Source organism: Ursus maritimus, unplaced genomic scaffold, assembly GCF_017311325.1.
Source record: "Ursus maritimus isolate PB19 unplaced genomic scaffold, ASM1731132v1 scaffold_31, whole genome shotgun sequence".
In the NCBI taxonomy this organism is placed as follows: Eukaryota; Metazoa; Chordata; class Mammalia; order Carnivora; family Ursidae; genus Ursus; species Ursus maritimus.
Window position 1 is genome coordinate 27,778,982 of NW_024425675.1, and position 14,599 is coordinate 27,793,580.

The 14,599-nt window shown below is 41.7% G+C and overlaps 1 protein-coding gene across 1 annotated transcript in view; it reads left to right on the forward strand.

Annotated features, from left to right (window-relative positions):
• The window catches only part of IL15RA (interleukin 15 receptor subunit alpha), a 48,848-nt gene that overhangs the window by 16,554 nt on the left and 17,695 nt on the right, over positions 1-14,599 (forward strand). Inside the window, 1 exon segment of the mRNA XM_040645459.1 lies at positions 13,386-13,580. Coding sequence (XP_040501393.1) covers positions 13,386-13,580 — 195 coding nt within the window.

Here is a 14,599-nt window from a genome sequence, read left to right on the forward strand (position 1 = left end):
GCGTATGTGTTCCTGGAGCAGCCTGCACACAGCTTGCGGGAGCCAGGGCAGGGCAAAAAGGACCCTGTCCTATAAATATCAGGGATCCGTGCTGTGATTGCTGATTGGTGCTTCTGATCACAGACATGCTGCCAAAGAGGTGGGAAGCCATTGTTGCTGCACCTCTCCCTATTGTTGCAAGCCCCTCCAAAACCAGGTGAAGTGACTTCCAGGGGGATTTAGAGAGCCAGCACCCTTCTTTCCCCCCCTTCTTTTTTTCCTCTTTTTGGGAGCCAGACATTAAAGACTCGGACATTCATAAACTGCATATTCAGGGAAAAATAGAAAGTGACCACGCAAGCTCAGAGAAACATTTAGAAAGGACCTGAGTAGACCTTAAGATTATACCTCAGGCTGACCTTTGGCACAGTGACACCCTGCAACAATCAAAAGAATAAATAAATAAATAATAAATAATAAATAAATAACAGCAAACCCAGAGATATGGGCAAAACTAGTTTCCAGAGTTACCACATTATTAGATTCAAATGTTCGGTTTTCAATAAAATAAAGTCACAAGTCATAGAAAGAAACAGAAAAGTACGACCCAGTCAAAAGAAAGAAATAAATCAACAGAAATTGTCCCTGAAAAAGACAAGATGGCAGATATACTAGGCGAAGACTTAAAACACCTGTCTTAAAGATGTTCAGGGAACTAAAGGAAGATTGGAGTAAGTGAAAGAAAATGAAGTATGAACAAAATGGAAATATCAATAGAGAGGGAACACCTAAAAAGAAATCAAAAACAAATTCAGGAGATGAAATGTACAATAACTCAAATGACAATTTCACTAGAGAGATTCAAAGGCAGATTTGAACATGTAGAAGAAGAATTAACAAATTTGAAGATGGAAACCATAGAAATTATCAAGTCTGAGAAAAAGAAAGAAAAAAGATTGAAAAAAGGTAAACAGAGCCTAAGGGTCCTATGGGACACGATCAAGAGACCAACATTGTGTTAGTCTTAAAAGAAGAAGTAAGAGAGAAAGGGGCAGAGAGAATATTTGAATAAAGAAAGGCTGTAAATTTCCCAAATTTGATGAAAGACATGAAATAAACCTCCAAGAAACTCAATTAACTTCAAGTAAGATGAACTCAGAGACCTTCACCAAGACACAATAGAATCAAACTTTCAAAAGCCAGGGCCAAAGAGAGAATCTTGAAAGCAGCAAGAGAGAAGCAAATCCTCATATACAAGGGATTCCCCAATAAGATTATCAGCATATTTCTCATCAAAAACTTTGGAGGCCAGAAGGCAGTAGACCAATATATTCACAATGCTAAAAGAAAAGAACTGCCAACCAAGAATCCTATATCCAGAAAAACTGTCCTTCAAAAGTCAGGGAGAAATTAAGACATTCTCAGATAAGCAAAAGCTGAGGGAGTTTACTACCACTGGACCTGACCTGCAATATATGCTCAGAGTCCTGCAAGGCAAAACAGAAGGACACTAGCCCATAGCTTGAAGCTGTATGGAGAAATAAAGATCTCAATAAAGGTAAATTCATGGGCAATTATTAAAGCTGGTATTACTGAACAATGGTTTGTAACTGTACTTTTTGTTTTCTACATGATTTAAGAGACTAATATATTTAATGAAAAAAATTATTATAAAAGGTAATATTAGTGTAACATTGGTTTGTAACTCCAAATCTTGTTTTCTACATAAATTAAGCAACTAATGCATTTTGAAAAATTATTAGCTTATGTCTTGGGGCACACAATGTATAAAGATGTGATTATGTGACATTAACAATAGTGATGGAGCTATAAAAGAGCAGAGTTTTTATCTGTCATTGAGGTTAAGTTGGTGTGAATCCAAATTAGAGTGTGATAACTTTAGGATATTAAATGTAATCCCCATGGTAACCACAAATAAAATAGCTATAGAACATACACAAAAGAAATTAGGAAATTTAAACATTTTATGACATCATATTGACTAAACATAAAAAAAGATAGTAATGCAGAAAATGAGGGGCAAAAAAGCTGTAAGGCACATGGAAAACAAAGAGTTAAATGACAGAATTAAGTCCCTCCTTATCAGTACTTTAAATGTAAATGGATTAAACTCTTTAATGGAAAAACAGAGATTGGCGAAACACACACACACACACACACACACACACACACACACGATCTGATTATGTGCTGTTTACAAGAGACAAACTTAAGATCCTAAGACACAAACAGATTAAAAGTGAAAAGACACAAAAAGATATTCCATGAAAACAGCAACAAAAAGACAGTAGGGATGGCTATACTAACTAATATCAGACAAAACAGACTTTAAATCAAAAAAGTTTAGAGACAAAAAAGGACATTATATATTAATAAAAGATTCGATATAGCAAGAAAATATAACATTTGTAAATATTTATGTATCTAATAACAGACCACCAAAATATATATTCTTTTTAGTCCACATGGCACAGTTTCCAGGATGGACCATATGTTAGGCCACAAATTATGTCTCAATAGATTTAAAAAGACAGATAGTATACAAAGTATCTAATCTGATCATAGCAGGATGAAGTTAGAAATCAATAACAGAAGGAAAACTAGAACGTTCACAAAATTGTGGAATGAGACAATACACTTTTAAACAACCGAAAGATCAAAGAAGAAATCACAGGGAAATTAGAAAATACTTAGAGATGAACGAAAAGGAAAACGTACATACCAAAGCTATGGAACATAGAAAAGTGGAGCTAAGGGGGAAATTTATAGCTATCCATGTGTACATTAAAAAATAAGAAAGATCTAAAGTCAACAACCTAACTTTATACCTCAGGGCACTAGAAAAAGAACAAACGAAACCCAAAGTTAGCAAAAGGAAGGAAATAACAAGGATTAGAGCAGAGATAAATGAAGTAGAGAATAGAAAAACAAGAAAATCAATGAAACCAAAAGTTGGTTCTTTAAAAAGATCAACCAAATTGACTAACTTTTAGCTAGATGAACTAAGAAAAAAAAAGAGATGGCTTAAATTACTAAAATCAGAAATGAAAGTGGGGACATTATTACCAATTCTATAGAACTGAAAAGGATTATAAGAGTACTATGGACAATTGTACACAAATAATTGGATAACCTAGATGAAATGAACAAATCCCTAGAAACACAATACCTACCAAGAAGGTAGAAAAAATTAAAGAGGAGGGAACATTTCCTTACTCAGTCTGAGGCCAGCATTACCCTGATACCAAGGCCAGATAAGGAAACTGTAAGAACAGAACATTACAGACCAATATCTTGTATGAATATTGATGCAAAAATCCTTAACAAAATACTAGTAAACTGAATTCAGCAATATGATCCTTTTAACCTGAGCATACACCATGACCAAGCGGGATCTACTCCTGGAATGCAAAGACGGTTCAACCTATGATACTTGATCAGTGTAATATTAACACCCCATTAGTAGAATGAAGGGAGAAAAGCACATGAGCATCTCAACTGATGCAGAAAAAGCATTTGACAAAATTCAACACCCTTTCATGATGAAACAAAACACTCAAAATACTAGGAATAGAAGGGAATTTCATCAACATAATAAAAGCCATACATAAAAACCCACAGTGAACATTATATTTGGTGGTGAAAGACTGAAAACTTTTCCTCTAAGATCAGGAACAAGGCAAGGATGCCTGCTTTCACCACGTCTACTCGACATAGCACTGAACAACCACAGCAGTGAGGCAAAGAAAAAAAATAAAAGGCACCTAAATTGGAAAGGAAGAAGTAAAACTACCTCTGTTTGCTGATGGTATGATCTTATATGTAGGAAACTTTAAAATTCCACAAAAAACTGTTAGAACTAATACATTAATTCAGTAAAGTAGCAGGATACAAAGTCAACATACAAAAAATCAGTTGCATTTCTATACATTAACAGTGAACAATCTGAAAGAAGATTAAGAAACAATTCCATTTTCAATAGCACTAAAAATGATAAAATACTTAGGAATACACTTAACCAAGGAGCTGAAAGACCTGTGCAATGAAGACTACCAAGCACAGCTGAAAGAAATGAAAGAAGACACAAATAAATGGAAACACATCCCATGGTCATGGATTGAAAGATTTGATGTTATTAAAATGTCAATACTATCCAAAGTGATCTACAGATTAATCCAATTCCTATCAAAATCCCAATGATGTCTTTTGCAGAAATAGAAAAACCCATCCTAAAATTTATATGGAATCTCAAGATATCCCAAATAGCCAAAACAATCTTGAAAAACAAAACTAGAGGGCTCACACACCCTGATTTCAAAACTTACTACAAAACTAATCACAACAGTGTGGTATGGGCATTAAGACAGACATACAAATGAATGAAATAGACTAGAGAGCCCAGAAATAAACCATCACATATATGGGAAAATGATTTTTGACAAGGGTGTCAAGACCATTCATTTGGGAAAGAACAGTCTTTTTAACAAAGTGCTGGGGAAACTGGACATCCACATGCAAAATAATGAAGTTGGTACCTTACATAATACTGTATACAAAAATTAACACAAAATGGGTAAAAGACCTAAATACAAGACCTAAAAAAATAAAACTCTTAGAAGAAAACATAGGACTAAAGCTTCATGACACTGGATTTGCAATGATTTCCTGGATATGACACCAAAGGCAAAGGAAACAAGAAAAAATAGACAAATTGGACTTCGTGAAAATTTAAAAATTTTGTGCATCAAAAGACCCTATCTAGAGAGTAAAATCAAGCCACAGAATGGGAGAGAAATACCTGCAAATCTTATATCTGATAAGGGATTAACATTCAGAATGTACAGAAAACCCCTAAAACTCAACAACAACAAAACAAACAGCCCAATTCAAAAATGGGCAAAGAACTTGAATCGATATTTCCCCGAAGAAGATATAAAAATGGCAGTAAGTACATGAAAAGATTCTAACCACTAGGGGGATGCAAATCAAAACTGTAATGACATACATCTCATACCCATTAAGATGACTACTAACAACCACACAAACAAGAGGATGTAGAGAAAAGGAGCCCGTGTGCATTGTCGGCAGGAGGGCAAACCGGCGCAGCCACTGTGGAGAACGGTACAGCAGTTCCTCAAAAAGTCAAAAATAGAATTACCCTATGATCCAGCAATTGCACCTTGGGTATACACCCAAACGATTTAAAAGTAGCGTCTCAGAGAGGTGTTTATACATCCATGTTCATAGCAGCCTTATTCACAACAGCCAAAACATGTCATCAATCCAAGTGTGCATCAACAAATGAATGATGGATCATCAAAATATGGTAGATACATAACAATGGAATATCATTCAGCCTTTAAAAGAAAGGAAATTATGTAATATTTGTAGCATATATGGATTGCACTAAGGACAATATTCTTAAGTGAAATAGTCAGGTACACAAAGACGAATACAGTTTCATGCAAGATGTCTTTGCAATCCGCCCCAAAATGGACTGGTCTTGGAAGTAACTGCATGTGTGGTATTTGGGGTGAGGTAAGGGTTCTTAGATTCTCCGTCCCTTCTAAAGTTTCAGAATAACCCATGGTAGGGGCCAAGGCTGAGAGCTTGACTCTGTGATCTCACAAGTTCCTCCAGGCCCAAGACAATGATGCTGGCAGCATCAAAGAGCAAACTTGGCAGAAGGAAGGAAAGGGGTAGGGAAGGAAAAACCAGTTAAATACACTCCTACCAGCTAAATCCAGTCTTTGCCTAGCCTTTCCCTCTGGGACTTCTTGTCTCTCGTGTCCTCTGGCGTCACTGATTTGTGGCTGGATGCAGACTGTCCAGTCACCAATGATGTAATATTACCTGAGTGGTCCAAAGGTCCACGGTCAATCCGGGCTTCCTTGGCAGGAAGGAACATTTTATCATAGAGCAGAGTCTAGTATTTTTATGGGACTATGTGCTCTGGTCTACTGTTAAATATTTCTAGAGTGGAGTGTTTTATGACCGTTCCTCCCCATTCCACCACACCCTCCATCTCTAAGTATTTTCCCATCTATGTTAACATAGAGCAAAGCACAGATTTAAGATTTTGGTAGCATGGAGCTAAAGCCATGGTACTACCAAGCTAAACACCCCCACACACAGACACACACATGTGCACAGTGGGTGGGTACGTTTTTTAGATGGAGGTGGGGGAATTGGGTCCAATTAAAAACTATTAGACCAAACATTCAGAAGAACACATCAGGAGGAACCTGTAAAAGAAATCTTCATTGATGGTATCAATACCATAGAAAGGTATGAATAAGCAGTTATTAATAAGTTCAAGAAAAGCTTTAAATCCACACTGGAAAGTAACTTGATGTGATGCTGGGAGGCTCTGCACCTGTGAATGCCATATAGCAGGGCTCTATGTGGCACGGGCCATGCTTCCCACAGCATCACCACCACCTGGAACTGGTTAGAAATGCAGATTCTCAGGCCCTGCCCCAGACCTACTGACTCAGGAGCTCTGTGGGGAGGGCCCAGCCCTCTGGGGTTTAACCAACCCTCCAGGTGGTTCTACTGTACGCTCCGATTTAGGGATCACTGACAGAGAGGACCCGAGATGAAGACGAAGGTAGTGGGGAGCAGAGCTGATTTCGCAGAGCGAGGACTCAAATATGGCCACGATGACCCCACACACCAAGCCACAGCTGCAGTCAAAACACCAAACGCAGAGAGAGTGCAAACACTACTTTTAGACCCTGCAAGTGGAAGGAGGAACTCTAAACGGTGCGAAGAGGGGACAAGAAAAGAGGGAAAGGTGGCACTCTGAAAACCATAAGCAGGGAGATAATTCAAGAACATTTTCCTGACTAAATTATGATCTTGGCCTGAGCGGTCAAAGGCTCTTAGAGTTTCCTTCAAGAGCAATCCTAGGCGCCTGGGTGGCTCAGCCCTGCTTGCGCCCTCTCTCTCTCTCTGTGTCAAATAAATAAAATCTTAAAAAAAAAAAAAAAAAGGAGCAATCCTCAAAGAAAGGGACCCAAGAGCCATTCACCAAGTGGTTTTGTTTGTTACATACTGCTTATTTTTTAACTCATTTATTCTGATGCAGCCTCAAACTTAGAGTAAAACTGCAAAAACAGAAGAGACCTCTGGATAGCCTTCACTCAGATTCACCAACTGTTTACATTTTGCCCCAGTACTTTATCATCCCCCATCTCTAACCATGTATATTTATTCCACGTGTGCTTTTTCCTCTAATGCATTTGAAAGTAAGTTGGAGACATTATGCTCCTTTATGCCGAAATATTCAGTGTATATTTCCAAAGACTACATTCTCTAACATACCTTCCTAAAACACAACACTCTCACATAACCCCAGAACGATTATCAAAAATCAGGAAATTTAACCTTGACACAATAGTATTATCTAATACTCAGGCCACATTCAAATTTTGTCTGTTGTCCCAGTAATGCCCTTGTTCACCATTTTCACCCTAATTCTGGATCTAATCCAGGGCCACAGGTAGCATTTCCTTGCCATGTCTCTTTAACCTCTTTCAGTCCAGAATATTTCCTCTGCCTTTCCTTTTCTCTCTCTTCTTCTTTCTTTTCTTTTTTTTTCTTTTCTTTTCTTTTCTTCTTTTTCTTTCTTTCTCTTTCTTTCTTTCTTTCTTTCTTTCTTTTTTTTGTTCTTTTTCTTTCCTTCTCCCTTTCTTCCTTCCTTCCTCTCTTCCTTTCCTTCCTTCCTCCCTTCCTTCCTTCCTCCCTCCCTTCCTTCCTTCCTTCCTTCCTTTCTTTGAGAAAGAGAGCCCATGTGCCCATGAGTGGGGGAGGGGAAGGGCAGAGGGAGAGAGAAAATCCCAAGCAGGCTCCACACCCAGCGTGGAGTCTGACATGGGGCTGCATCCTGCAACCCTGAGATCATGACCCAAGCCGAAATCAAGAGTCAGACACTTGGGGTGCCTGGGTGGCTCAGTCAGTTAAGTGTCTGACTCTTGGTTTCAGCCCAGGTCATGATCTCAGGTCCTGAGATTGAGCCCCAGGTCTGGCTCCATGCTTATCGAGTAGTCTAGCTTGTCTCTCTCCCTCTGCTCCTCCCCCTGCACTCTCTCTCTCTCATAAATAAATAAAATCTTAAAAAAAAAAAAAAAGAGTCGGACACAACCAACGGAGCCACCCAGGCGACCCCCTTACCTTTCCTGATCTCTAATACAGGCTGTTTTTCAGAGTATCCCTCAATTTAGGTTCATCTAGTGTTTCCTCATGATTAGATTCAGATTATGGATCTGGGGGAGAAATACCACAGGTGTGATGTTGTGTCCTTCTCAGTGAATCATATCAGGAGGCACATGAAATTAATTTGTCCCAAGATTAGTGATTGTACCACAGGTTCACTGGGCACCATGCAGGGAAGGGGATTCAAGGAATGTGTGTCCAGCTTAGCTAAACTGACCCTGTGCAATCGGCCACCTATATAAATATCTGTTCCTTATCAAACTTCAATCCATTCATTCTAGCATCCATTGTTTCTTCTCTAACTCCATCATTCCTTCTATGTTAGCTTTACACTGTCAGGAGGGCTTTCTCTTCTCCCCTGCTCACTTATTCATTTATTTATTTAATTAGGACAGACTTACGGAGTTTTGTTTTAGTTTGTTCCATAATCTGTTAGGCTTTTTATTTCCTTCGATACTCAAATGGTCCCAGATGTGGCCAGTGAGAGCCAGTTCAACCTTCTCACTATATCCTTTTGACAATGTCGCCATCTTTCTTTGACTATTTCCTTACTTTCTAGTACAACAATATATTCAAGGCTCATCTTTTGATCTTTTAAAAGATCAAAATGCCAGGCACCTGGGTGGCTCAGTCAGTTAAACGTCTGACTCTTGATTTCAGCTCAGGTCATGATCTCAGGGCCATGAGATTGAGCCCCGTGTCAGGCTTCACACTGGGCATGAGGCCTGCTTAAGAGTCCCTCTCTCCATCTCCCTCTGGCCCTCCCCATGTGTGCGCGCTCTCTCTCTCAATAAATAAAATCTTTAAAAGTAAATAAAGAAATAAAATAAATAAAAAATCAAAATGCTTTCCCCATCCTAGCCCTGGAATCAGCCTTTTCTCTAAGTAGCCACGGTTTCTTTTGGTGGAGACCAAGATCTGGGCACCAAGTATGCTCACTGTTAATGTGTCATTGCTTCTAGGCATCGTAAGAGGATGGAGCTAGAGCACACACATGCACACACACACTTGCACAACACATTGCCATGTACAGACATATGTGCACACACACGTGAACACACATTCGATGATGACATACTGATACCTCCAACCCCAGTTCTCCTCTAACACCATAGGGTACATTCTAGTCATCCTTTCCCCTGATCCATAGTTCAACTTCTTCCTCCAACAGAGAGAAACCTGGACTGTGTTCGTCTTTCTCAAATGAAAAGAAAATGTTCAAGTCTGCTCTAACAGTCACGTGAATGAAGAGAGAACACTGACACTATTAGAACAGCACAGATGTATATTATATTGTACAAAATGTGAGATTCAAGGCCGATGGGATTTAAAAAGAAAAGTCAATGGTTGGATTAAGAACAAAAATCAAACAATCCATTTCCCTTCTTGAGACCAGGAAGAACAAAGTAAGGCCTGGGCTCTCCTGACCCAGGGGGCTGTCATAGCTCCGGTGGGCACAGGTAGGAGACATGCTGGAATCTCAGCCAAGAGAGCCCACAGGGAAGGCCTTCCTGAAGGAGATGGGGAGAATCGGACAGCTGACCCAACTGTGGGCTGGTCGATCTGCAGGCTGCCGTGCCCTTGTAGTAGACTGTTCTGACCATATTCTGAATTTGGAGGCGGATTCCTCTGATTCTAATATCTGAAGAGGCTCACCCAGCCAGTGGGACGTGGCATAAGGGGTCCAGGCAGTGAGTAGGTGTCCTGGTGATTCTGACAGTCATTCTTGGACATCTGAACCTAAGCCAGCGGCTGGGCAGTGTGGCAATCCAGGGACTGCTCTCTGGAGGAAAAGATGGGCAGGACCTGGGCAGGGGGGTCAGAGCCCTAGTCCCAAAAGCTAGGGTTTCTAGGAAGAGACAGGCCAACCCACAGGGAGCAGGTTAGAAGGAAGGAGAAAGCTGCCCTTCGGGGGCCCATGGCCAGTCAAGGCTGACCCCAGATCCTGGCCAACCCAAAGAAGGCTCAGGTTGCTGGAAAGCAGACACAGATACTATTTGGGTAAATCAGACAAGCGTGGCCTATTTGAAGAATACAGAAGGAAACCAGCCCCAATTAGAACACCCAGGTTAAGATCAGAGACGTTACATTTTCCAGGATGGATGGGGATTCATGTTCCAGAAGCCGAATCCTCACTGTGACATGCAGAGCTGCAGAAGATGGTCGCATTTTCCAGAATCTGTCCCCCTCAGACCTAGCACCAAGGTCTACTGTGGGTAGGTGACGGAGCTCACCTCATCCACTTGGGGTTTGGACTGTTTACCGTACTTGCAGGTAGCTCAGTCATCAGACTTTCAGACTAGAACTGTCTGCTTCTGGTGCATTCCAGAACCCAGACATGAGGAGACAGAACTTGGCCAGGTGTCATACCCACAAGCCATGAGACCAGCTCTAGGGCTTATCCTGCAGATCTACTGAGCACCTATCTGTAGAAATGCCACAAAAATGAAATGAACGTACATGACCGAGCAGGTCCCAGGACATTGCTTTTAGCCAGGAGGTTTCATAGTGAGGAAAATCGTGGCGTCTAAATCTTGCTCAAATCTTTCAACTTCTAATTAGAAGGAAGGGGACATTTTTAACACGGTTGTACAGGTTAGAGAAAACTTGACTCATTCTAGCTCTGGCTCTTACCTTCTTTTGGTGACATTCTTCTGATAAAAGGTATCACTTGGCACACACTTTGTCACGTCCACAGTCTGCTGGGACTGACTCGGTTGGGGGGGGGGGCATTTGTCTCCCTAAAGGGTGTCCAGAATCCTCCCAGATGACCTTGCAAACCTTCTCGCCTTCAATTTTTCCCCAAGCTGGCTTCACTTGCTCAGAAAAAGGCAAAAATTCCTAATTCTAGAATCTCCTGCATTTCTCACATTCAGTGTAGCAGGCAACATATTATAACCAAAGCACTGAACACCCCCACTAGGCAGGATTTATCCCTCTCCTGCCCTAGGCTCAACCAAGATTTCTGAGTTCCTGTGGCAGGGTACTTTAAAATCTCCCACTCCCTACCTTTCTATTATGAAGTATTTCATATATTTAAAACAGTGTATACAGGCACAACTAATATTCTGCCAGTCCTCATCAGTGTGCCCTTTCATCCGTGGCCAGTGGTCGCCCTGCCCCCATCCCAATTATTGCCAGCAGCTATCTAGGTGGCACTCCTTATTAAATACTTTAATTTTCACACCAGCATATATTAATATATGAAAAGGAATAATAAACATCTAGGTACAAAGTGGCTGAAGAAACAGGGCATTGCAAAAACTTTCAAAAGCATTTTAATTTATTTTTTATTTAAAAAAAGTTTTAGGGGCGCCTGGGTGGCTCAGTTATTAAGCGTCTGCCTTCAGCTCAGGGCGTGATCCTGGCATTCTGGGATCGAGCCCCACATCAGGCTCCTCTGCTGGGAGCCTGCTTCTTCCTCTGTCACTCCCCCTGCTTGTGTTCCCTCTCTCTCTGACTGTCTCTCTCTGTCAAATAAATAAATAAAATCTTTAAAAAAATAAAATTAAAATTAAAAAAGTTTTAAAGATGTTATTTATTTGAGAGAGAGAGTGTGTGAGTGAGAGAGAGTGCACAAGTGAGAGGCAGAGGGAGAAGCAGACTCCGGCTGAGCAGGAAGCCTGATGCGGGACTCGATCCCAGGACCCCAGGATCATGACCTGAGCCGGAGGCAGACATTTCACCGACTGAGCCACCCAGGGGCCCCGCAAAAGCATTTTTAACAGGTAAAACATTTGCACCACTAAAAACTCAGAAAGTGTGAAAAGGCAAAAAAAAAAAAAAAAAGTATGAAAAGGCATTCAGTAAAAAGTCTCTCCCAGGGCATCTCTCAGCGGCCTCCTCCAGTATTAACAGTCTCTTGCATTCTTTCAGAGATTTTATGGATAGGCAAAAAATTGTGTATTGGTACCACTTCTTCTTTTTTCACTGATGGTAGCATATGAAACACAGGGTTCTGTTCCTTTCTTCCTAACCTAACAGTGTATCTTGGAGATCTTTCCACTTCGGTGCCTAAAGAGCTTTCTTCATCGATTATAAAGAGCTGGGGGGTACTTCTTCGCAGGGTAGCTGTATTGTAATTTACTAAATTAGTCTCCTGCTGACCACATACAAGGTAATTTATAGGTCCTGGCTATCACGGTCAATAACTTTGTACATACTCACTTCATAAAGGTACCAGTGTACCTGTAAGGTAAAGTCTTGGAAGTGAAATTGCTGGGGTAAAGGGCGCGTGCATACTAAGCATCACTCTCTGAACAACTCTTTCTTGAACACCTTCCCTTGCCAGCTATTGTACGAGGCTCAGAGAAGCCCGTGTTGGCCCCCGCCTCCAACGCTCAAAGTGCAGGTGATGAGACACAGCCATTCCATCATCTCGTTGTCTTACAACCATGGGAGTGGCTGGCTATACAGGGAGAGAACGCAGAACTGTGGGACCCGGCTGACTGGGTGGGGAGGGGGAGGGGAGGGGGAGAGGAGGGAAGGCTCTCCTGAGAACATCATGTTCATGTGAGGAAGGATGGCAGGAGATGGGCTGGGGAGAGCAGTGTGCATGGTGAGTGGCTTGGGGGCACCGAAAGCCAGTGTGGCCACGGAGAAGAGTAGCTGGGCAGCGGAGGGCGGGGTGGGCAGGTCCAGCAGAGCCTTGAAGACATCTTGAGGATTTTAGTTTTTATTCTAAGAGCACTGGGCAACCAGGAAGGAGTGAAGTCATCCAGTGTGCATTTCTGAAGATGACTGGCTGTATTACAGAAATGGGTTAAAGTTTTCATGGAGAACAGGCAGGGAGACCAATTCAAAGACTACTGCTGCTTTCCGGCAGGAGAACGCAGAGGCCGAGCTGGATGGGGCCAAAGAGACAGAGATGGTGAGAGACTGATGGGGAGTGAAGGGAAGGGAGAGGGGTTTCCACAGATGACTCCCCAGTCCCTAACCATGCTGGATGGTGAGCACTTAAGACAAGGCTGCTGGAAGGCTTCTAAATGATGAGAACCCTTACTGAACATTTTCCACATGCTTAGAATCTAGGGCGTATCCTAAGGGGCCCCTCGGAAAGCCAGACCCTGGCTGTAAAGGCACGAAGTGCCGCCCAAGTTGCCCTGGAGAACACCTTCTGAACAAGCTGAAATGTGTTCATCTCTCCTGTCTTATCTGTACCCTTGCAGGCATCACATGCCCTCCTCCCACGTCGGTCGAACATGCAGACATCCGGGTCAAGAGTTACAAAGTGAGCTCCAGGGAGCGGTACACGTGTAACTCTGGCTTCAAGCGTAAAGCTGGGACATCCAGTCTGACTGAATGTGTGCTTAATGAGACCACCAACGTTGCCCACTGGACAATTCCCAATCTCAAGTGCATCAGTAAGTAGCCATCCCTGCAAGTCTCTCCATCCCCCTTCCCAAAGCCCTACAGAGACGAACTATAGTGTGGGAAGCTGAATGAGCCCATCTCTGGGGGACAAGACATTTGTGTTGAGGTCTGAGGCTAAATAAACCAATGGGCCTCTAAACAACACCCCTGGGAGCTGAAAACACACAGGCTTTAGGGCCACACAATTTTGGGTTCCTTGAGCAAGGGCCTCACCATCTTGGAAATCTTTGTTCCGCATCTAGAAAATGAACGTGATGTCAACACTGTGGGTTGTAGCAGTGAAAGTGAAACCTGGACAATATTAACTACAGCCATCCCTCATTTTGTTGCATTTTGCTTTATTGCACGTTACACATAATTGTGTTTTTTATGAATTGAAGGTTTGTGGCAATCCTGCCTCAAGCGAGTCTATTGATGCCATTTTTCCAACAGTATCTGCTCACTTTGTGTCTCTGTGTCACATTTTAGTAATTCTCGCATTTCAAACTTTCCTATATTTGTTATGGTGACCTGGGATCAGTGATCTTTGATATTACCACACTGCAATTCTCTTCGGACACCACAAGCTGCACCCACGTAAGACGGTTAACTTAATGGGTGTTGTGTATGTATCCTGACTGCTCCACGAGCTGGCTGTTCCCTGTCTCTCTCCCTCACCTTGGACCGCCCTATTCCCTGAGACAGAACAATATTGAAATTAGGCTAATTAATAGCCCTACGATAGCTTCTAAAGATTCATGTGAAAGGAAGAATCACGTCTTTCTCTTCAAATCAAAACTAGGAATGATTAGGTTAGTGAAAAAAGCATGTCAAGTCAAGATAGGCCAAAAAAATAGGCCTCTTGTGCCAAGTTGTGAATGCAAAGGAAAAGTCCTTGAGGGAAACTGAAGGTGCTACTCCAGAGAACACAAAAAAGGTAAGTAAGCAAAAGAGACTTATTGGTGATACGTAGGAAGTTTTAGGAGTCCAAATAGAAGATGAAACCAGCCACAACACTCCCGTAAGCCAA